We start from the raw sequence: 20,938 nt of genomic DNA, 5'->3' as shown, positions 1-20,938 counted from the left end.
TTCCCTAAAGGAGCGCATGGCAGCAAATATAGGACTGTACTCCTCGGATGTAATCACTGCAATGTAGGCCAGGCTAAAAAAGTGACAAAGACACCCAGGGAATTTACAGTTTGGGGTGATTTGAATTTCTCTGTTTGGCTTAATATGCATTCTAACCACACCAATAGAAGAAGAGTTTGGATTTATACCCCACTGTTCTTAACCATCAGGAGTCTTAAAGAGGTTTACAAACTGCTTCCCCAGAGCAGCAGTGGCATAGTGGTTGAGAGCAGGTGCACTCTAATCTGGAGGAACTGGGTTTGATTCTCCACTCTGCTGCTTGAGCTGTGGAGGCTTATCTAGGGAATTCAGATTAACCTGTGCACCCTAACACACGGCAGCTGGGTGACCTTGGGCTAGTCACAGTTCTTCAGAGCTCTCTCTGTCTGACCTACCTCACAGGGTGTTTGTGTCGGGGGGGAAGGGAAAGAGATTGTCAGCCCCTTTAAGTCTCCTTACAGGAGAGAAAGGGGGATATAAATCCAACTTCTTCTTCCTCTCCCCACAGCAGCCATCTTGTGAGGTAGGTGAAGCTGAGAGAGTTCTGAGAGAACTGACAATCCCAAGATCACCCAGCAGGCTTCATGTGGAGGAGCAGGGAAATAAACCTAGTTCTCCAGATCAGAGTCTTTCACTGTACATGACATTTTACTGGCTGATCCATTTATGCAAGGGGGAAAACAGTGAATAACACTTCTGACAATCTGGTTCTGTTCACTCTTCATAGGAGTCAAGTCTTTAGTATACTGTATAATTGTTTTAAAGTAAGCATTTTAGCTTCTGGGAACCAGCTTTGAGATGTGTATTTTAACTTCCAGGTCAACAATTGAAGCAAATATTTGTATTTCCAATAAACCAAGAAGTGCAAGCCTAAACTAGAAACACACACCTTTACTGGCAGCATTACCTCGTCCCCATACACAGTCCCTTGATGCACAGACACCCAGTGACTTGGGAGCCACCTGTGGTTCTTCAGAGCACCCATCCTATATTCCATGTAAGTCAGCAAGACCATTGCCTGCTAGGGAATGTTGTTTCTCAGTGATTTGTGCCTTGCAACATCCACAGCTGGAAAGATTGGGGAATGGGTATGCTATGAGGCTTCGTGAGCTGGAGGCACTGTCATTTCAACACCTTTTCCTCATAACCTTTCAGCCCAGTGCCCAGAAAGCAGCCAGGAAGACAGCAAGATGGCTGTAGATACCAGAGTAAAACCAAACATCTGGGGACACAAGCTGGGCAACGCTGAGCGTGCATGTGATTTTACTCCTTTCTTCGTGGCCAGCTTTCTCTCCTCCTCTGTACACTTTGTCAATCTCTTTCCCTTGCTGTGGTTCATGCTGAGAAAAGCCTCACTCCAGAGACCCGTTAAACAGTGAACAGAAGATCTCTGATAATTAAAAAGACTATAGTTAATATTACACATGTAATAATTACAGCAGCTATGGATATAAATTGCATGTGGAAAGGTAGCAACTGGATATTAGAAGCCAGCGTGGGGTAGTGGTTAAGAGAACCAGGTTTGATTTCCCACTCCTCCACACCTGGTGAACTGGTGTTACTCAAGGTGGAGACACAGTCTCTCAATATAGTGGGGAATACTAGCTTAGAGCAGACTGCTTATTAATGTTGCGAGAGGTTGGGTAAGGAGATCAGCTCTCGGAAGAAAATCCACAGAGAGGAATAACGCAAATTTGACAATCTTTATTGCAGGGATAAGGGATTTACAATCACTTGGTTCAATGCAGCAAACATGCCCACACAGAGTTCCTAAGATATAGATAGGTTGGAAAATCGTTTTGGAATAGAAAGGGGCATGGGATAGATGGGTAATACAACCTGATCGCAACATGAAGATGGTCCAGGTTCAGAGCCAAATGGCCAGTGTTTGGTTCCAGGGGGCGCTGAGTGATTAGCTCTTTGGAGGGTAGGATATTTATAGGGTGAAGGACTACCTTTGTGGGATGTCAGGACAACTGCTGGGAGCTGTCCGGATGGATCGTATGAGAAACAATAAAGCGCACTGTAAGGTGGTCAGAAGAAGTTAGTTACAGAAGGGGGCATCTGGGTAAAGATAAACAGGGGAAGTAATGACATCAGGAGTGTTCTTGTGGCTGGAGATGAGTATCCATTCAGCAGGGATACTGTTAAAGAACACATTCTTCCTTGGCTAAGCCACCTTGCGTCTCCTTACAGGACAGAAAAGGCGGCGGGGGGGGGGGGGGGGGGATAAATCCAAATTCTTCTAGAGAAAAAAGATCAGCAGTGGAATTGGTGTCAGGGGAAAGAGTTGGTTTTATTCTCAACATTAAGGAGTCTCAAAGCGGCATACAATGGCCTTTGGTTTCTCTCCCCACATCAGATACCTTGTGAGTTAGGTAAGACTGAGAGAGTCCTGAGACAACTGTGACTGGCCCAAGGTCACCCAGGAGGCTTCATGTGGAGGAGTGGGGGAAAAAACCTGGTTCACCACATTAGAGTCCAGCGCTGTTAACCACTACATCCTGTAAGGCAATGTGCTCCCCTATCACTGGCAGTCTTTAAGCGGCAGCTGGACAAACACTCGTCAGGGGGTTGGGCTAAATTCTGATTCTATGACTGTACAGGTATATTTGCCAGAGTACCTCCCAGGGTAGTTGGCGTGACTGTTTTGATTGATGGCAAATGCAAATGTGGCCCTTCCCAGAGCCACAGAACACATAGCTAACTTAGAGGGCCCCTTCCACGCTCAAACGCTTATATTTTGGAAGCTACACAAAACACTTCCACCAACATATACCCACACAAAAAAGCCTTTACTTGACCTTTAAAAAAAGCTCTTGAGTATTTATTTGAGTAATTGGTATCTTAAATGATACAAAAGAGTGAAGATCCACTCCAGTCACCTGGATATTTTCTTTCACCACTCCACACACATTTTCTTTGCCAAAGGTTTCAGACCAAACCAGAAGGATGTTTATGTAAACAGGGGGTTTCAGAGCCTACATGGCCAGCTAACAAAAGAGCTCCAAACTGCTCCCTTCCAGGACTACCCAACTGAGCTAAACAGCCTGCCAGTGGTTGCTCCCACCTCCCCCTGACAGGGTCGGTTTTCCAGTTTGCAGGCCTGCTGCACCCCCTGGCTTCTTTTTAAGCCCTCAAGGCAACGGAGGAAAGCAGGCAGCAGCAACAGAGAGCTGCTTGCAGAGAAGACATTCTAAAACCAAACAATGACCAAACAGCAGCTAGCCAAAGTACCTCTCCTCTCCTCCCGCCCCACCTCTTCTCTGAACCACGAGATCCCTCCTGTGAGCAGGCTTTCAAAGAGGACCATCTTATGTTGGGAGATGAGCGGCACCCTTTTTCTTTCAGCTGATGAAGCTCCCTGTTAAAGGCCCGTCCCCGTGCACCACTCAACACCACACACAGCGTTATCCGAAGCGTCGGGTCAGAATTTATTTTTAGAAAGTTGTGATTCGGACTCTAGATAGAAACGGTGATTGCAGTGCTTTGCAAAAGCCCCATGACCTATCAAGTCCTGAGAGAAGCCACCCGATGAGGGGTGGGGGAAAGAAGAGGGAGACAGACTATTCCACAACCCTAAGGCCTCACACAGACCCAGCAGAAGGACTGCGATCATCTGATGAACATGTTACAAAAGCACAAACAGTCAACAGCCTGTGAAGATGGCAATTCTGCAAATTCTCCACTGCCCACTCCTCCCTAGTCCTGGAGGGGATCCAAAACTGTCAGAGAACGAAAGTCTCAACCTTCTGCCTCATTGTGACGTCGGATTCTCTGCAGCTGGTTCCTGCTGCCCACAGTTCTGAGAACGGGAGCCCGGCTGTTAGCGGCAGCCTGGGAAAGTCGAAAAGAAGTGGTGACAATGGAAAGGCTGGCTGAGCCAAAAAAAAAAGGGGGGGGGGGGCCTTGCAGGTGGAAGAGAAGAGTGGGGGGATCCTGCCAAGGCTGCCCGCAAAACCCATCCTGCCGGTCATCTGGATGATCGTAGGAGACCCTGGCCGCCTTTTCATTTCTTCACCTGTTTGGCCAGAAGGCTGTCACTGGAAGAGAAAAGACAGGCATCAGAGAGGAACTGGGGGGAAGGAATGGAACCACACACCCAACACAGCACAGCCAGCCCAAAACGGAGCCAGCTGAACCAGGCGCTGGTGACGTCCAGCAGAATAACCCTAACCCTTAAGCAGTGACAAGAAGACGCTGCCTGTGCGAGGAATGATGCAAGTTAGACTCAGAAAGTACGGAAGGATGCCAAAAAGCAGCCAGACGGCTACACTGGGATACTCTAACTCAGATGATCATTAACAGCCCCAGGAGCTGGGAGTGGCTGCCTGCAACTTCTGGCTTCTATCTCTGCTTAATTCCATTAAGATTCAGACAATGAGAATGGGGAGGGGAGGGGAGGGGCCCTGCTTTTGCTCAGAGCTGCTGAGAGAAGCACTTCCAAAGTCTACCCTTCTCTTCTGCAAGTGGCTTCGCTGCTCTGCTCCCCTGGTTTCCTCCCGGTCTGGCTCATTTCTTCATCTAGGACTTCTCCAGCCTCATTCCAGTCTCCTCACAGCATTTCCGTCCTTTTAAAATCTAGGGATCCTCCTCCAGGGAATTTCACACCATTCTAGCCTCCACTTCCTCCCTACCTTTTGAGGGGTTCTTCAACCCTCTGGCTCTCTGCTCTGTTATTTTGCCAGCCCCACCTCTGGTTTTGGCTCTTAAGAACATAAGAACGAGCCTGCTGGATCAGACCAGAGTCCATCTAGTCCAGCACTCTGCTGCTCGCAGTGGCCCACCAGGTGCCTTTGGGAGCTCACGTGCAGGATGTGAAAGCAATGGCCTGCTGCTGCTGCTGCTCCTGAACACCTGGTCTGCTAAGGCATTTGCAATCTAAGATCAAGGAGGATCAAGATTGGTAGCCATAGATTGACTTCTCCATAAATCTGTCCAAGCCCTTTTTAAAACTATCCAGGTTAGTGGCCATCACCACCTCCAGTAGTAGCATATTCCAAGCCCCAATCACGCGCTGCGTGAAGAAATGTTTCCTTTTATTAGTCCTGATTCTTCCCCCCAGCATTTTCAATGTATGCCCCCTGGTTCTAGAAATGTGAGAAAGAGAGAAATTTTTCTCTTGGTTGACATTTTCTACCCCATGCATAATTTTATAGACTTCAATCATATCCCCCCTCAGACGTCTCCTCTCCAAACTAAAGAGTCCCAAACGCTGCAGCCTCTCCTCATAAGGAAGGTGCTCCAGTCCCTCAATCATCCTCGTTGCCCTTCTCTGCACTTTTTCTATCTCTTCGATATCCTTTCTGAGATGTGCTTCCCTTTCCCTCTGTGCACGAGTCACTTTCCCCTCCAATAGCCTCTCTTGGAGGCAAGACCAAAGCAGAACATAGGTTTCTCAGACCCCAATCCCAGGTCTCTTTTAGGGTGCAGCTTGGGAACCACATGCAAATGGAGTCATGTGACAAACCAGCTAGCACCCAAAGTAAACACTTCCGGGGAGGGCTTGAACGAAGTTCTGATTAAGCCCTGCCTGGAAAAGAACACTTCCCCAAGACAAGGAGCCCCCACCAGCCCCGCTGCAGCTTTTCCTCCCTGCAGCTGCTGCCAAAGAATGCATGCATTCCTGATCTTTGCACCCAAGGGAGGAGTTGGAGTGTCAACACCAATCTGGGCAAAGGCCAACTGAGAGAGATCTGCTACGGGCCTTGCGACCAATTTGCTTGGGGCATACAAACTCTCCCCTGGCAATTCTAGCCCCTCTACAAGGGAGAGGCTGACAAGCACAAACCCCGACAGTTACCAAGAGCTGGAAAACTGAGGAATCCTCTCCCAACCAGTCAATAATGCTCTCCTCTCATCCACCTCCTCACCCCAATCACTGCCTCCCCTCCGCAAGCCCTGCTTCTGCGCCACAATCTTAACAACCCATCTGCATCCTGCAGCAAAATCTTCTGACGGGAGTACACACCCTACTGTACAGGGATAACTTCAACTCATGTTTCACACCCATGTTGTCGAGGAAAGCTATACTAGGCTATTATTTATAAGGGGAGAATATTGGGGAGTGAAGGCTCATGTAGGTAACATTTTCGAAGCTGCCTTTTCTGCACAGAGGATAGCTGATTCCAGAATTAATGTTGTCAGCCAAGAACAGAGCACTGAAATTGAACTTCAAAGAAGAGTGCGATGCTGCCTGCCCCTGCAGCCGTCTCTTTTCCGACTGCCGATTTGTCCCAAAGCTGGCTCCACAAAGACCCACCGCACTGAGTCTCACACAAAGAGGAAAAAATGGCTTCTGGCTGCCACATATTTCATTTCCTCCCCAAGATTAAAAGGTCCCACTTGCTGTTCTGCGGCAGCCTCCAAAGCTAAGTTGAATCCATCTGTCCCTCTGATCCCCTGGCCCTGATTCCTGCATCACTACAAGTATCCTGCTAACATTTGTTCCCTTCCCCAGAAACTGTTGAAGAATGAAGAAAAAATTCCAGTGTCTTACCTTCCTCTGTGTCCAGAGAAGCACCGGGGGCAGGGAGAAGAGAGAAACATGAAAAAGTTAGAAAGCTCTGGAGACCCTTGCCCTGCATCTCTCTCTCTGTGTGAATGCAACTTAGATCTGGCTTCCCAGTGATCTCAGACCCAGGCACTAGGCAGGGCCAATTTCCACATTCACCTTTGCCTTTAGATCCCCTCCCTAGATCGTGTTTGGGGCACAGAACCTAAAGGCATCCCTTTGGGGATATATGGGTCTTTTCAACCACCTTACCTAGTAAAACCCTCCTCCTGTAGATTCAGCACTAAGTTGTCAGCTGTGAGATAAACACGGTTCTGGGATGAAGCGATCTGTAAGAGAAACGGGAAAGGGAAGAAAAAGGTCATCAGAGAACATTTGGGGACAAAAACTCCAGTTCAGAGACTGGCCAGTATTGAGAAGGGAGACAGCTCAGTTTTGTTTAGAATTATGATCAGTGCCACGCTTCTATATAAGTTAGGATGTTGTGGGTTTTCCGGGTTGTGCGGCCATGTTCCAGTAGTATTGAAGTTTCGCCTGCATCTGTGACCCAGAAAACCGCACAACATCTCAGTGATTCCGGCCGTGAAAGCCTTCGTTATAGCTGTTTAACAAAGCTCAACTCTAAATAATAAAACAGAACAAAACAACCAACTCAGGCGTATGGCTCGAGGGAGAAAAGCTGTTAGGAGACGAACAGGCTGGCTTCCGAAAGGGACGATCAGCAATGGACCACTGCTTGATTCTAAACCATCTGATTGACAAATATGTTAAACTCCAAAGAGGCTCACTATATGCAACCTTTATCGATCTCAAGGCAGCCTTCGATAATGTGCCACGTGACCGCCTATGGGCCAAACTAGCAAACACCAATATTGACAAACGCTTATTGCACATAATAATCCAACTGCATGAGAACACCTCTTTGCGAGTAAGGGTGACACAAGAGGGACATCTAACACCATCTATACCAAGTACAAGAAGGTAAAGGCAAGTGGGTGCTCTTCTAAATTAGCACCACATCTATTCAACTTTTATGTCAACTCCTTCATAATAGATTTGCAGGATAAAAGGGACGCTCTCATGCTCCTACACTTTCTCAGGGGAAAAAACTACCCATTCTAATGTGTCATGCGGATCTATATTGTTAAGCCCTCTCACTAACCAAAGTACTTAGGGATTAAGAGAGTCCCTCTAAAAGTGCTAATAACCCAAAAATGTGCTGAGGAACATCTAATAATGGAATTATTCTAAAACCAAAATAGTACATTTTAATGCCAGGTTCAAGAAGGAAAGATGGACAATTCGAAGGGCATCCAATCCTATCAGGGTCAAATGCTTCAGATACTTGGGGGTAATTTCTCCAGTATAATGGCAAACCTACAGCTCATATCCAATCCCTTTGTCCAATCTGCCTCAAAAAAGAGCTCTTGCAAGCAGCCATACTGTGAGATTCCCTACCATACACCAGGGGGGAGGATACATTCCAGCTGCTGTTAAATTGTTTTACAGCAAAAATCCATTCCACAATTAACATATATAGGGAGCCCAACTATAGGCAACATATCCAACTTTTACACCTCTGGAAAAGTTACAACAACATTCCTTAGATTCTCTATTCAATACACCAAAATGCACGTCCAACACTGTATTGAGAGACATGAAGCAGGAATAGCTAAAGTGGCAAAACTATAGTCCTGGAAGAGAGCCATCAAATATTGGATTAAAGTCCACCTACACCCCCAGGGCCTATTACCAGCATTTTCTGTCAACATCACCATACCCAAATCCTTGGTCGGAGAAGATTATTCCTGAAGCTTAAAACAGATTGGCTATGACCCTATGCACTTGATGCTTGAATGGGACTCTGTCTCTTAGCTCTTGGAAAAGATGGTGATATCAACGATTGGACGACATTGACTACCAAGAATGATAATGCCTCATTCCTGGTTCTCTATATAGATCCATTGAAATCTGGTAGTGGTACAGTAATGGCCCCCTACATTCAACATATCACCATAGCCAAGTACCGATGGGCCTTTTCTAGAGCACGGTTTGACGCATTTCCATCATCTATGCTTATAGGCAGATTTGGGAAAACCCCTTGGCATTTGAGGAAATGTGTTTGTAACTCTGGGGACGTTGATTCTATGATACATATCTTGTTACACTGCATGCTGCATAAGGCAGAAAGAGAGCTCTTTATTTTACCTCTGCTTGTGCAATACAGCTTGATAATTGCAAAGGATCCTGACCAAGAGATTAGGAAAATGCTGTTGGAAGACAAGGATGCAACCATCTCCCAGCAGGTAGCAAAGTTCTGTGCATTGGCGTATAAAAAACGCAAGGGCCTACTTAATCAGGGATGAGCTGAAAGCCAAACATTCATGTAAATGGTTAGCTGTAATAATTGTTGTAATTTGCTGTTGTGAATGTGTGCTGTTGTTTTGTTTTGTCTTTGCTGGCCTTTGGCCGTATTAAACTATCTATAAACCAACTCAGGAAGTGTAAAGAAAACAGCCAGAAAAACTTGGAAGTTCATATGCTCAGCCACAATCTCCTTCCAAGCCAGGGCCATCAGCCTTCGAAATGCTCCAGCTCATTCTGCTTCTCTGCCACCCTCGTTTTCTTTTCTCCTGTGAGCCTTTCCCAGACCAGTGGCACACCAGGGTCTGCAAGTGACCACGGCCGGGTGTGGCACTAGGAAGGCACTGTGGGTCTGTTTTTACAGCAGGAATCGGGGGTTCCTAGATCCCTGCCAAGATGCACAGACCAAGGCCGGTCCCCCCAGGACCCCGGAGCAAGACCCCGAGGGCAGAGAGGAAAAGGCTTAGAGAAGCATATCGTATTCGCCTTTGGCTCATCACCTGGCCCAAAGTGGTGGAGCAGGGGTGTATCGCAGCCCCTATTTTCCCGAAACTCACCGTCTTAGAGATGTTCTGGGCAGCACGGATCTTGCGTAGCTTGATATACCCAGGATTCTTACTGAGGGCTTCTCCAATGTGCAGAACGAGTTAAGGCAAAGGTTCTCAAAGTTCTCTTGCCGGGTCTAAAATTCAACTCCTTTGCTTCCCTTGACCAGGATTTTATATTAGATTGTATAAAATAGTAACCTCTTTCTCATGCAGGAGGAAATGAAGCCACCTATCCGCTATGCCTGGCAATCCAAACTATGCTTTCCTTCAGATGATGCTTGTGCAGTTCCTGCTTCAGGATGGGGCAAGCATCACTGCTCTCAGGAGAGTGGACCTGCTTCTAACTTTTTGATGACAGCAGATCCTTCCCGGAATACCTACACTTGTGTCCTTCCTAATGGTAAACGGATGAGCCCTGCCTTCCCCAGGTTGAGAATCCATGATTAAATCTGCTCGTGAAAGCCCACCGTGCACGAAAGGTCATTGAAGCTGTTCCATCCATGGAATCCCATGCCCCACCCCCCACCGTATCAGCTCGACCGCACAGGGAGGCAAGGATATCATCTTGGCAGCTGTGGCTTCTCCCTCGGCCTGAACAATCTTCTGCTTCTGCTCTTGTTTGGCCTTCTCCACTAGAAACTGGGCCCGCTGTGCTTCCTGCTGAGCTGCAGAAGAAAATCAAGAGGCCCTATGACCCTGAGTATCAAGCGCAGACCTCTGAAGGATCCTTTCCTCTCTACCAGCCCTCTTTCAAGGACCTCGGGGTGGAAGACCCAACCAACCTGAAGTGTACTCCCCACACAGAAAAAAATCTACCATGATCCTCCTCCTCCTTGATCTGAGATTGCAAATGCCTTAGCAGACCAGGTGCACAGGAGCAGCAGCAGCAGCAGGCGGCCATTGCTTTCACATCCTGCATGTGAGCTCCCAAAGGCACCTGGTGGGCCACTGCGAGTAGCAGAGTGCTGGACTAGATGGACTCTGGTCTGATCCAGCAGGCTAGTTCTTATGTTCTTATCAGAGGCCTTGCTTCTGTTTATCTCAAGCATACAGAGTATTCCTAAAGTTACATCCTTCTATGCTCATTGATTACAAAGGACCTTGAAGGGTGCAATCCTCTATAGGATTGTGCTGCCCAACGCCCTTATTATATGCTGCCACTGCTAGGGAAAGGGAGGAGAATCCTGACCTAGTTCTTATGAACAGAGAAAACCAGAGTATGAACTGTAATTGAAAGTTCAAAAGACTTTTTTTTTTTGGGGGGGGGGGGGGGAATCACTAATCCAGGGATTAGCATCTGAATCTGTCTTATACTGAATCAGACCATTGTTCCATCAGTCGGTATTGCCTGCTCTGACTGGCAGCAGCTCTCCAGGGCCTCAGGCAGAGGACTTTCCCATCACCCATTACCTGATCCTCTTGCCTAGAGATGAAGGGATTGAACCTGGGACTTCTGCATGTGAAACAAAAGTTCTTCCAACATCGCCTCCCTAATTTCAGAAAGGTGGGTTCAAGCCTAGCCACACACCCTCCCCCGGTCATTTTTATTTTCTATGCAAAGGGACCCAGTATGTCAAGCAAGGCCTGACCAATAGTCTGAAGTAGTCTAGCTCAGATGTTTGCACCCTGTGCTACTCCCTGTTCAGAATAAAGATGACAGGAGATTTGTGACTTGATCAGCCATTTTGGTCTAAAATGCTCTGCTTGGGTCTCAGTGCCTTGGGGACAGAACGCGGTAGGCACTGGGACCCAAACGGAGCATCCTAGAACAAAGACGGCCCAAGAAGTGGCGGATGAATTCACAAATCTCTTTATCATCTTTACCCTGATCAGAGCCTAACAGCAAGCATTCAGGGAACAGTGCAGCACCTGTTGATTTTTCTATGGTGTGCCGTCTATCCTGTCCACAATCCAAAACGGCACCACTCGGACACTAGATAAACACTGCAGTGACAAACCACTGGAAAACAGCAGCATCCAATAAACAGTGTCACATCTGCTGACTAGATTACAAAGCAGCTCTTGCTTCCTTGGTGATCTTAGAACAAAATCATTACCCTGGCGGCCTTCTGGCCAACTAGAGAAGACTCCTGAAGGACGGCCTCCCCCCATTTCTGAGAGGTTTAGCATCGACTTACCCACTTGCTTGGCCTCCACAGCCGCTGTGTATTCCCGGCTGAAGCTTAGCTCTGTGATGGCCACGTCATCAAGGATGAGGCTGAAGTCTTTGGCCCGTTCAGTCAGCTCCCGCCGAATAAGCAGAGACACCTGTAGCAACAAGGCCACCAGATCCACATCAATTTTGATACCCCCTTGGCAGTGCCAGGTTCACCACACCTTCCAGCTCACAGCTGGTAACAAAATCATGACTTCCAGGGAGCCTGGAAAACACACTGAACACTCAAAGACCAAGACCACAAAGACAGAAGGGTGGAAGCCACGCGGTCTGCAAACTTTCTAACTATCACCAGCTGATGTTGCCCAGTCTTCCCTGAAGAATCTGTTAAACCCAACTGGGACAGAAGAGAACGCACCTGAGCTCGCTGAGTAATGAGTTGAGAGGCGTTAAACTTTGCCACCACGCTTTTGAGCACTTCATTGACGATGGAAGGCAGGACTCTTTCTTCGTAGTCGAGACCGAGGCGCTGATACAAGCTAGGCAACTCAGCAGCATTGGGACGCGACAGAACCCGCAAGGAGATATTCACCATCTGCAGATCTAGGATGAGAAGACCATCAGCCATGATCCCCGGAAGTCAGCCTGCTTCCTCCCTCCACTGCTGTAGTCCCTTCCCTATAAAGGATCCCACGGGCAGGGTTCTCTTATGCACAAACCCTAAGCAAAGAACCATTTTGGTATTCTGTGAGAGGATGACAGGAGAATGCAGAAGACACCATTATGTTGTATATCCTCACCTTTGGAACCTGTTGGCGAGGAGATTTTGCGGGGCCGAGCTCGAATGTCATAAATTATCGGATACTGAAACCATGGAATTCTAAAGAGAGGAAATAAAGAGCAAATGACATCAATATAATTCCCCCGCCCCAAAATCACAAACCTGTGAAAAAAGAACATTTACAACTGAAAACAAGTAGTGACTTCTCTCATTACTTGGTATGGATCAAAAATATATACTGCCTGACCAAGTACAGTTAATTTCCATCCAGACTTGTGATAGTCATTGCCCTTGAATACATGAAGCCATCTAATACTGAAAGACTCTCAGTCCATCAAGGTCATTACTGCCTACTCAGACTGGCAGTGGAATTCCAGGCTCTCACGTATTGAGATTAAATGTCTGAGAGTAATAAAAACAGACTTAGTTTGAATGGCAAATCAAAAAACTGCCCTTGCATCAGTTCTGCTTTAAGGAACAGTCAGTGCTGCTTTAGGGGATGTAGACTTTTTCAATTAACAGATTTACCCTCTTACATATTTTAAAGGCTGATAAAAGGACAATTTTGGCCTTTGGCAAATTAAAAGGGTGTATACAAGAGTTGCATTATAGCTTTAAACAACACTACCAGTTGAAACACTGCCTGTAAGAAACAAAGATTATTTTATCAGAATGAAAACATACAAAGGGCAACACACAGCTAAAGGGAAAAAGTGCATGTCCCTCCAAGCAGCACTGATGAAAAGACAGTTTTGAAACACTAAGATTATCCAGAAATCCTATCTGCTGCTATTCCTTGCCATTAATTACCTTTGCTGCACATTACTGTTTTTAGTAATTGGTATATGGCATATATTGTTACAAGTTATACTTCAGAATTATTACTGAATATCAAAAACTATTATTTATTATTGTGAATTGAATCATGTATACCACAGCATATATCCTCTGGAAGTGATTTACATTGTGAAGAAAATAATAAAATAGAACTAGGTCTGTGAATTACCAAGACAAAGCACCTGTTATTGTTATATTATCCATCAACATTTAACCTCAATACATGTTATGCTTTTCTCTTTGCAATGACTTCGGTGTGGCTGTAACTTTAATTGCTATATTACTCCAAGTTCTCAGGCAGAGGCCTTTCCCATCACCTACCACCGAGCTCTTTTAGCTGGCAATGCCAGGGGACTGAACTTGGGACCATCTGTATGCCATGCAGATGCATTACCACTGCAACATAGCTCCTCCCCACCTTTTTTTCTTGTTTGCCTCAAAACACTAAAGCAGCAATAAATAATTGTTAGCGTTTCAGAGCTCATTTTTTTCACAAGCAGTTCTCTACTTGAGCATTCAGATCACAACTATCAGCAGAAAGAGATACTTTCATCATATTAACAAGATCTCGTTTGTAAACTTTTCAAAGTAAATAAATCAAGCTTGCTTCTTTTTTAAAAAAGAAGTCTGTGCTAGAAAAATACTGGGATGGGAACAACAAATTCCAAGCATTCTTCTTGTGAGAAAGCACTCTTTGCCAGGCACCTGAAATGCAGTCCCTCAGAAAGAACAGTGTCCTGCTGAACTCCTCCAATGCGGTTGAAGAATATCGCTCTTTGGCCACCGTCAACTATAGAACAAAGATGAAAAGCAGTTAGACGTTATCACTTAGTGAGGTACAGCAGGAGAAAACAGAATAGTTCAGAACCAAGACTCACCAGTGAAGACAGACTCCCGGACACCATAAGCTGCCACTCCAGCACCCACCAGCAGTTTCAAGGCTGTGCCCATCCCACGAGGGCCAGCAGGCAACCGCCCAGCGAAGTCCTTCAGACTCTGTGCCATAGCAACCTTGAAGTGAAGACAAGGCCACGGAATGAGCACCCAAAGTCTTGCAATCCCCATATAGTTCTGCCTATTTTCTTGAGTTCACAAACACTCAACTACGATTGCAGACTAGCTCTTTTGTTATCCTGTTGCCAGGAAAGGAAAAAAATTACACATGGGGGAGGGGAGCTGGAATAGGACATTGCCATTAACACACATGCATGAAAAAAATTTTTGATGCAATTTTTCTGCACTTGGTCCAGTCCCTTTCACAATTGCAAAATGAGGAATGCAGTCTTGAGTATAATGCAGGGGTAGGGAACCTGCGGCTCGAGAGCCGCATGCGGCTCTTCTGCCCTTGCACTGCGGCTCCACGAGCCGAGCTGCTGGCCCCATCCTTGCCCGCCCTGCAGGAAGCAGGGCGGGGCGATTAACCGCCCGTGGCGGGCTGGGCCACGCCACGCAGCTTCTCCTCGCCTGCCCTGTTGGAGCAGGGCGGGATGCTTCCCTGACGCAGCCAGCGAGGCCGAGCCACTGGCCCATCCATTCCCACCACTCTGCAGGCAGCAGGGTGGGCACGCATCCATGCACTTCTCAGAATGAGCGAGTAAATGGTAAAACCACCCCAATATATACAGTGTTATCTTTATTTTAAATGTCAAAAATTATTTGCGGCTCCAAGTGTTTTCTTTTCCCATGGAAAATGGGTCCAAATGGCTCTTTGAGTGTTAAAGGTTCCCTACCCCTGGTATAATGCATTTTAGTTGCTTTTTAAAAAAAAATCACACTACAAATCTTAACAAGAAAGAACAGGAAGCCAGATTGTGGTGGGGGAACAACGCTTTCAGTACCGTTCACCTTCACATGCTAACAAACACCCCAAAACAAAGCCACATAATAATGGATACAACGTCGTTTTTGCTTAGGGATTTTACTTTGCATCAACACAACCGACCAGGAATCTCTGTCCCTTAGGAAAAGGCATGGGGGCACGCACTCAGAAATCATCTCATATTTGGGGACGGAAGGCAAACGGCATTTAGGACTTAAGATTTTTTTTCAGCTTGAAAGGCAGAAGCCCAGACCCTGGAGAGAAGTAAGACCGCCAAATTTCTCCCATTTTAAAAGATAAGAACCCAGACCATAGTAGGAAAAAGCAAAGCATCCGCCTTCAACCACTACTTGGCCGTACTAGGCTTAAAATACTCGAGAGGAGTCCGAGTGAACGGAGGAAGACGACACTTACAGAACCAGGCTGACGTCTGGACCTCCCAAATTTCCCCACGGGCGCCCCCACCCACCCTGCGTCCGCCCCCCAGGCACCAAAGCTCTCTCACCGTCCCACCACGCGTTCCTCCAGCGGGAGAAGGACACCGGAAGTGACGGTAATCTCAGCGCCCTGGCGGGGGTTACTCCGGAAGCAGTTCTGCCCACATGCAAGATGGCGCTCGGGTGCGAAGTTGCTGCGACAGTTATTATTTCTGAAGTCTGTTAAGAGGCGGTGTCCTTGTCATCCCCGGTGCACATTTCTCAATCCTCTGCGACGCCTGGAAAAGGAGCAAATCTCCGAACGCAGATCCTATGGCCACCAGCTGTCAAACCCTTATCGAATTTCCGGCGTCCAACCGGAAATGCATAGAAAGGACTTAAATGGAAAATGCGTGGAGCTCTCACCATAGAGACTACCTAGCCTACATCGGCACGTTAAAAAAAAAGTCGCAGGTGTATTCCAGTCCTAAGCGAAGGTTGCTCTACGCTTTTTATTTCTATGGTTTTCTTCATTAGTCATGTTTTGTGACTCTAAAAGCGGAAGTATATAACCACAAGTGGGTGGATCTTGACTGTCACCCCAGAAAGCGAGAAGGGGGGGGTCTTCCGGTTCCAAAATGGCTGCGCCCACGAGGAAGCGGGCGATGGCGCCCGAGAAAGAAGCAACAGCTGCAGAGCCCGCAGGCGGCCCGGACCTTCGTCGGACGGGGAAGCGGCGACTGGTGGTGATCCTGGAGGGGGCGTCACTGGAGACCGTGAAGGTGCCGTGGGAGAAAGAGTGGGCCGAGGCTGGGGGTCCTCTCGAGCCGACTGGAATCCTGCTTGCCAAGGGGGTGGGGTGGTATGGTGATGGCCGCCCTCAGAAGAGTTTGGAGTGTCAGGGAGAAGGGTCCCCTTTCAGGAACATATCCCTTCATATCAAGGGAGTAAGAAAAGTCCTGGTGCCTCAGGAAGGAAAAATTGAATCTTTCCTGGTATGCCAGGATGATGTTCTACTGGGAGGGTGTAGATAAGAGCAGTGGACACTAAACTGGAGAAACGAGTTTGGTTTCCCACTCCTCCACATCAGCGGCAGATCCTAATCTGGTGAACTGGATTTGGTTTTCTGCTCCTTCACATGAATCCTGCAGGGTGTCATTAGGCCAGTCACAGTTCTCTCAGAACTCCCTCAGCTGCATCGATCTCACAAGGTGTCTGTTGTGGTGAGAGGAATGAAAGTAGGTTGTACCACCTTGAGTTTTCTTACAGTAGAGAAAAGGGGGTATTAATCCAAACTCCTCTCTTTTCGCATAAGGGAGCATTTGCAAAGGTTTATCCTTCATATAAAGCAGTACAGATAAAGCTCATCCTGAGGACTATTGCCCTGTTTCCTTCACTATAGTTGCAGACCAAAAGCTGCTAATGGCTGTTTAAAAGATCTGTACCAGTGGTTCTCAACTTCCTAATGATGCGACCCTTTATTACAGTTCCTCATGTTGTGGTGACCCCCAACTCAACATTTATTCATTTTACAGAAGGAGAACACTGATGCATAGTGTCTTAGGCGACCCCTGTGAAAGGGTCGTTTGACCCCCAAGGGAGTCATGACCAACAGGTTGAGAACCGCTGGTCTATACAGATTCAAGGGAAAAGTTGGCAGGTCCACTGATGTCCCTTAGCAGGAGCAATCTACAAAGAACCTTCCAGTGTATTTTAGCCCACCTTTCTTCTGAGGACACCGAATGTTGAACATGTAGTTTCCCTTTCTCGATCACTTGTAAGGTAAACAAGGCTGAGAGAATGACCCATCCTGCAATATTGGGGATTTGAGCCTTGGTCTTCTAGCTCCTAGGGTGCTATATAGCAGGCTCTTGGATCACAGGGGAGGCCAGTCATTGAAGTCACGATAGCTAAATGCACTTTCTGTGCCCAAAGGCAATACACATCTGAATTCCTGTTGCTGAGGCTGGGGAGATGCTTTGCCTTCCTGGCCTGCTTATGCGTTTCAGAAACATCCAACCAGTCAAGTGCTGATAACAGTTTCCTTATAATTCCAGGTTGGGAAAACATATGAACTGCTGAACTGCGACAAGCATAAATCGTTGCTGCTGCGGAATGGCCGGGACCCAGGAGGTGTTCGACCAGACATCACGCATCAAGTATGTGTTTAGCATATAATGGAATGGGTGGGGTTGCTTGCAAACCATCAGTCTGCCCCTCAAATTATCCTTATTTTGAAACATAGTAGCTGGGTAACTTCCATAGGAATTTAGCCACAAAAAAATTTGGTAATCCTATTTCTTTTGAGTCCAAGTCATTCCTAAGTCGCTATGGCCTCTCCTGTTTTTATTGGGGGTTCTTAGCTCCATTCAAATCTTCTATTGAGTTTTATTTCTGCATTTCCTTTTTCAGCAGCTGACTCTTGTTTGCCTCTTTCTCTCTAGAGCCTACTGATGCTCATGGACAGTCCTCTGAATCGAGCTGGTCTTCTACAGGTTTATATCCATACAGAAAAGAATGTCCTAATCGAAGTCAACCCTCAGACAAGAATCCCTCGAACTTTTGATCGTTTCTGTGGCCTTATGGGTAAGAAGGCTAAAAACCAAGCGTCGTCCTCCTCGCCGAACAAAACACTGAGTTCAAGAGAAAAAGTGGGATTGTCTAGGCCAGCAAATCCAGTCTGGAAAGACAGCTTCTTTTGCTGATGTTTACAGCTATATGTTTTTTGGTTATTTTACACATAGCTGTTCTTTTCTTATAGATGGGATTGGGAATGCTGTTAAGTTTTATATCCATGTGATGTACCAAAGCAGTGGCTTCTCCCCCAATGTATCTCCTCTGGTTTATACACTGACCCCTAATCTCTGGCCTGCTGGTGCAAATAATTTTGCAAACTGCAGGACATGAAGGGGCTGAATCTGCATTACACCTGGGCCCTGTTCAGTAATTGAAAACAGTACACCAGTTCTCCAGATTATTACTGTGGAACTGTGTTCAGTGTCAGTGAACCGCTAGCACATCACAGGATTAAAAAAAAAACTTTGCTGCTAGCATCAACAAAAACTGATAAGCAGTAACATTTCAGTGAGAGAAGCTGGGCTTCAGGATTGGGAAGATAAGACATACTGGTTGAGGGAACAGATATTGTGCTAAGAAACAGGAAACTAAAAGAGGTTTGAAAGGGGAAGACCTATTAGAGAGCCCTATAAAAAGCGAGTCCAGAGGTTCATCTGAAATATGTCCATTAAATCAATACAACTCAGTGAGTTTAGTGTAGTGGAATTTGCCTTCAGATAAAACCAGGGACTGAATTCACAATTCCTATCAGTTTTGTCAGCATGGCCAATTGGCCATGCTGGTAGGGGCTGATGGGAATTGTAGTTCCTGAACATCTGGAGAGCCGCAGGTTCCCTACCCCTGTTCTAGTGGATATGACTTTAAAGACCTGCTTGTTGATACCACGCAGCTTCCAACAATGCCACATGCTCAGACTGTGGCAATCACTGTAGATGCTAGAGGCAACGGGACTAGGTGTTCCCGAGTACTTCTTTTCATTCAGCTTTAAGCAGTTACCATGACCGGTGAATGATTGAACCATTTGGGACTTTTCTAAAGAAGGCCTGGCAGTACTCGAATGGTCAGTGATTTGACAGGGCACAGACCTGGTGAGTTCAGTGTCATCTTTCAGTGAAGGCTTGTCATAAGAGAAAAGATCCTAGTGCTCACTTATCAGAAAGCAGAAGACTAAATATCTCCCTAGTGTGCTGTCTTGGTGTGGCCTCCTTTGAGTAACTCATATGTAACATATCTTCTCTCTGTATCTTTCTTGTCAGTTCAACTACTGCATAAATTCAGTGTAAGAGCTGCTGATGGGCCTCAGAAGTTGCTAAAGGTAATGCTACCACCAGTACACAGAACGATTGGTTTGGTTTCCCCTTTGCTTCTAAGCTAATCCTGTATTTTTTCCCCTGTAGGTGATTAAAAATCCGGTGTCTGATCACCTTCCCGTGGGCTGCATAAAGATAGGCACATCTTTCTCCTCCCCTACAGTGACAGATGTTCGTGACCTGGTCCCCACTACAGATCCTCTGGCCATTGTTGTGGGAGCTTTTGCGCATGGCTCGGTAAGGAGCACAGGTGCCCGCTGGGTCTGTTTTCACATTTGTGAGGAGGCAGCTAATGTAATCTTGTGAGCTTGACCCCAGGCACTCACCTGACCAACATACCACATCTTACCATTGGTAATGTAGGCAAATACAGGCTTGCTTTGCAAGATTTTTGTTTGGATTCAGTGTCCGTGACTTTTTACTAAAAGAAGGTATTTTTCTATTAGCTGTCAGTTGATCCTGGAAGGTGGGTGTAGAAAAAGGTACTTATTTTGTCATATAGATGTCAATCCTTATAGAATCAAGATGGGTGAAAAATCAAGTGTCATAGAACCCAATTCAAGTGGGTGAGATCAGCCTGCATCGGCATGCTTGACCGCCCGTTTGGTACGTGGGTGCTGTACAGCTCTGCAGCAGCCACCTGGAAGTAGCTGGTGCCCAGGAGCTGAGCTGGAATCCATGCACATGCTGGTGCAGTTGGGGGGTGGGGGAGGCCGAAGGCATTTCAAGGGGTAGAGCTGACTTTAGTCAACTACCACTGGCCTTCCAACCTGGGAATGCCCCCTTTGCTGTCGCAGACATATGCCACAGAAAAGCATGGCATAAGGCTGTTTGGCTTCAGGTGGCAGGTGTTTTTAAAAATTTTCCTTAATTCTGCACTGCCGGAAGCTGCTTTGGAAGAAGCACAGTGGTGCCTTTGCCATGCCTCCCCCCCACCCCTCGTTTCCCTAGAAGGCACTAATGGTAAATGACGCCATTTTTTCTTTTCCCAGGTTACCGTGGACTACACAGAGAAGACCATCTCAATCAGCAACTATCCACTCTCTGCTGCCTTGACTTGCGCTAAGATCACCACTGCTTTTGAGGAGATGTGGGGAGTAGTGTGACCGCTCACCTGGCTTTTGTGCCGTTGAACTCAGTGTGCTAGCTCCAGGTTGTGGAGTTCAGCGTGTTGCAGGGTTCTACCTGTTGTATCTCCTCCCTGTGGGAGTTCAGATGGTCCTTTATGTTTTGTGACAAATAAACATTTAAAATTGAGAGAAGTCCAACTTCTTGAACAGCTAGAAAACTGTCCCACTATTAGCCCTTGGTTGATCTGAGGCAGGTTTGATTTTTGGCAGGATTGCACCCCCCCCCCCCCCCACACACACCATAGCATCTATCCTGCCATAGTGCCCTATGGCACATAGTGCCAAGAATGCTGCAGCCACACACCCGAGCAACAAGTGACTGACTTGACAGGATAGCTGTGCAGCTATTATTGACATGGTAATTCTAATTTCTTTTGGTTAGCCACACACCCGAGCAACAAGTGACTGACTTGACAGGATAGCTGTGCAGCTATTATTGACATGGTAATTCTAATTTCTTTTGGTTCTGCTCCTTCAAGGAAATGAC

The 20,938-nt window shown here is 46.8% G+C and overlaps 2 protein-coding genes across 4 annotated transcripts; one reads left to right on the top strand and one right to left on the bottom strand.

Moving 5' to 3' along the window:
- Nucleotides 1-2,838: 2,838 nt before the first annotated feature.
- PHB2 (prohibitin 2) lies at nt 2,839-15,801 on the bottom strand. 3 transcript variants are annotated; one of them, XM_048503125.1, is made up of 11 exons: nt 15,524-15,789; nt 14,078-14,210; nt 13,905-13,989; nt 12,382-12,461; nt 12,000-12,184; nt 11,604-11,733; nt 10,027-10,130; nt 9,475-9,552; nt 6,806-6,882; nt 6,539-6,544; nt 2,839-4,082 (listed from the first exon to the last, which is right to left on the bottom strand). In XM_048503125.1, exons 2-11 carry the CDS (start codon nt 14,202-14,204, stop codon nt 4,049-4,051), a joined length of 906 nt encoding a protein of 301 aa, XP_048359082.1. In that variant the 5' UTR covers nt 14,205-14,210; nt 15,524-15,789; the 3' UTR covers nt 2,839-4,048. The 3 variants fall into 3 exon arrangements, with proteins under 3 accessions (XP_048359082.1, XP_048359083.1, XP_048359084.1); XM_048503126.1 differs by having other exon boundaries at nt 15,433-15,553; XM_048503127.1 differs by lacking the exons at nt 2,839-4,082; nt 6,539-6,544 and having other exon boundaries at nt 6,802-6,882; nt 15,524-15,801.
- Nucleotides 15,802-15,894: 93 nt separating this feature from the next.
- EMG1 (EMG1 N1-specific pseudouridine methyltransferase) lies at nt 15,895-20,578 on the top strand. Its single transcript, XM_048503128.1, has 6 exons — nt 15,895-16,216; nt 17,492-17,593; nt 17,879-18,020; nt 19,268-19,326; nt 19,409-19,558; nt 20,314-20,578. Exons 1-6 carry the CDS (start codon nt 16,073-16,075, stop codon nt 20,425-20,427), a joined length of 711 nt encoding a protein of 236 aa, XP_048359085.1. The 5' UTR covers nt 15,895-16,072; the 3' UTR covers nt 20,428-20,578.
- The last annotated feature ends 360 nt before the right edge of the window (nt 20,579-20,938 follow it).

This window comes from Sphaerodactylus townsendi, linkage group LG07 (assembly GCF_021028975.2).
Source record: "Sphaerodactylus townsendi isolate TG3544 linkage group LG07, MPM_Stown_v2.3, whole genome shotgun sequence".
In the NCBI taxonomy this organism is placed as follows: Eukaryota; Metazoa; Chordata; class Lepidosauria; order Squamata; family Sphaerodactylidae; genus Sphaerodactylus; species Sphaerodactylus townsendi.
The sequence above is the reverse complement of the archived record's forward strand: the minus strand, read 5'-3'. Positions and strand labels throughout refer to the sequence as shown.

Coding starts and splice junctions, on each gene's coding strand:
- PHB2 (XM_048503125.1), bottom strand. CDS start 14,204: ATGGCACAGAGTCTGAAGGACTTCGCTGGGCGGTTGCCTGCTGGCCCT. Junction 10,131..11,603: donor TGTGGAGGCCAAGCAAGTGG/GTAAGTCGATGC, acceptor TTTCTTCTGCAG/CTCAGCAGGAAGCACAGCGG. Junction 6,883..9,474: donor CCCAGAACATCTCTAAGACG/GTGAGTTTCGGG, acceptor TTTCTCTTACAG/ATCGCTTCATCCCAGAACCG.
- EMG1 (XM_048503128.1), top strand. CDS start 16,073: ATGGCTGCGCCCACGAGGAAGCGGGCGATGGCGCCCGAGAAAGAAGCA. Junction 16,217..17,491: donor CGTCACTGGAGACCGTGAAG/GTGCCGTGGGAG, acceptor TTATAATTCCAG/GTTGGGAAAACATATGAACT. Junction 17,594..17,878: donor GACCAGACATCACGCATCAA/GTATGTGTTTAG, acceptor CTTTCTCTCTAG/AGCCTACTGATGCTCATGGA.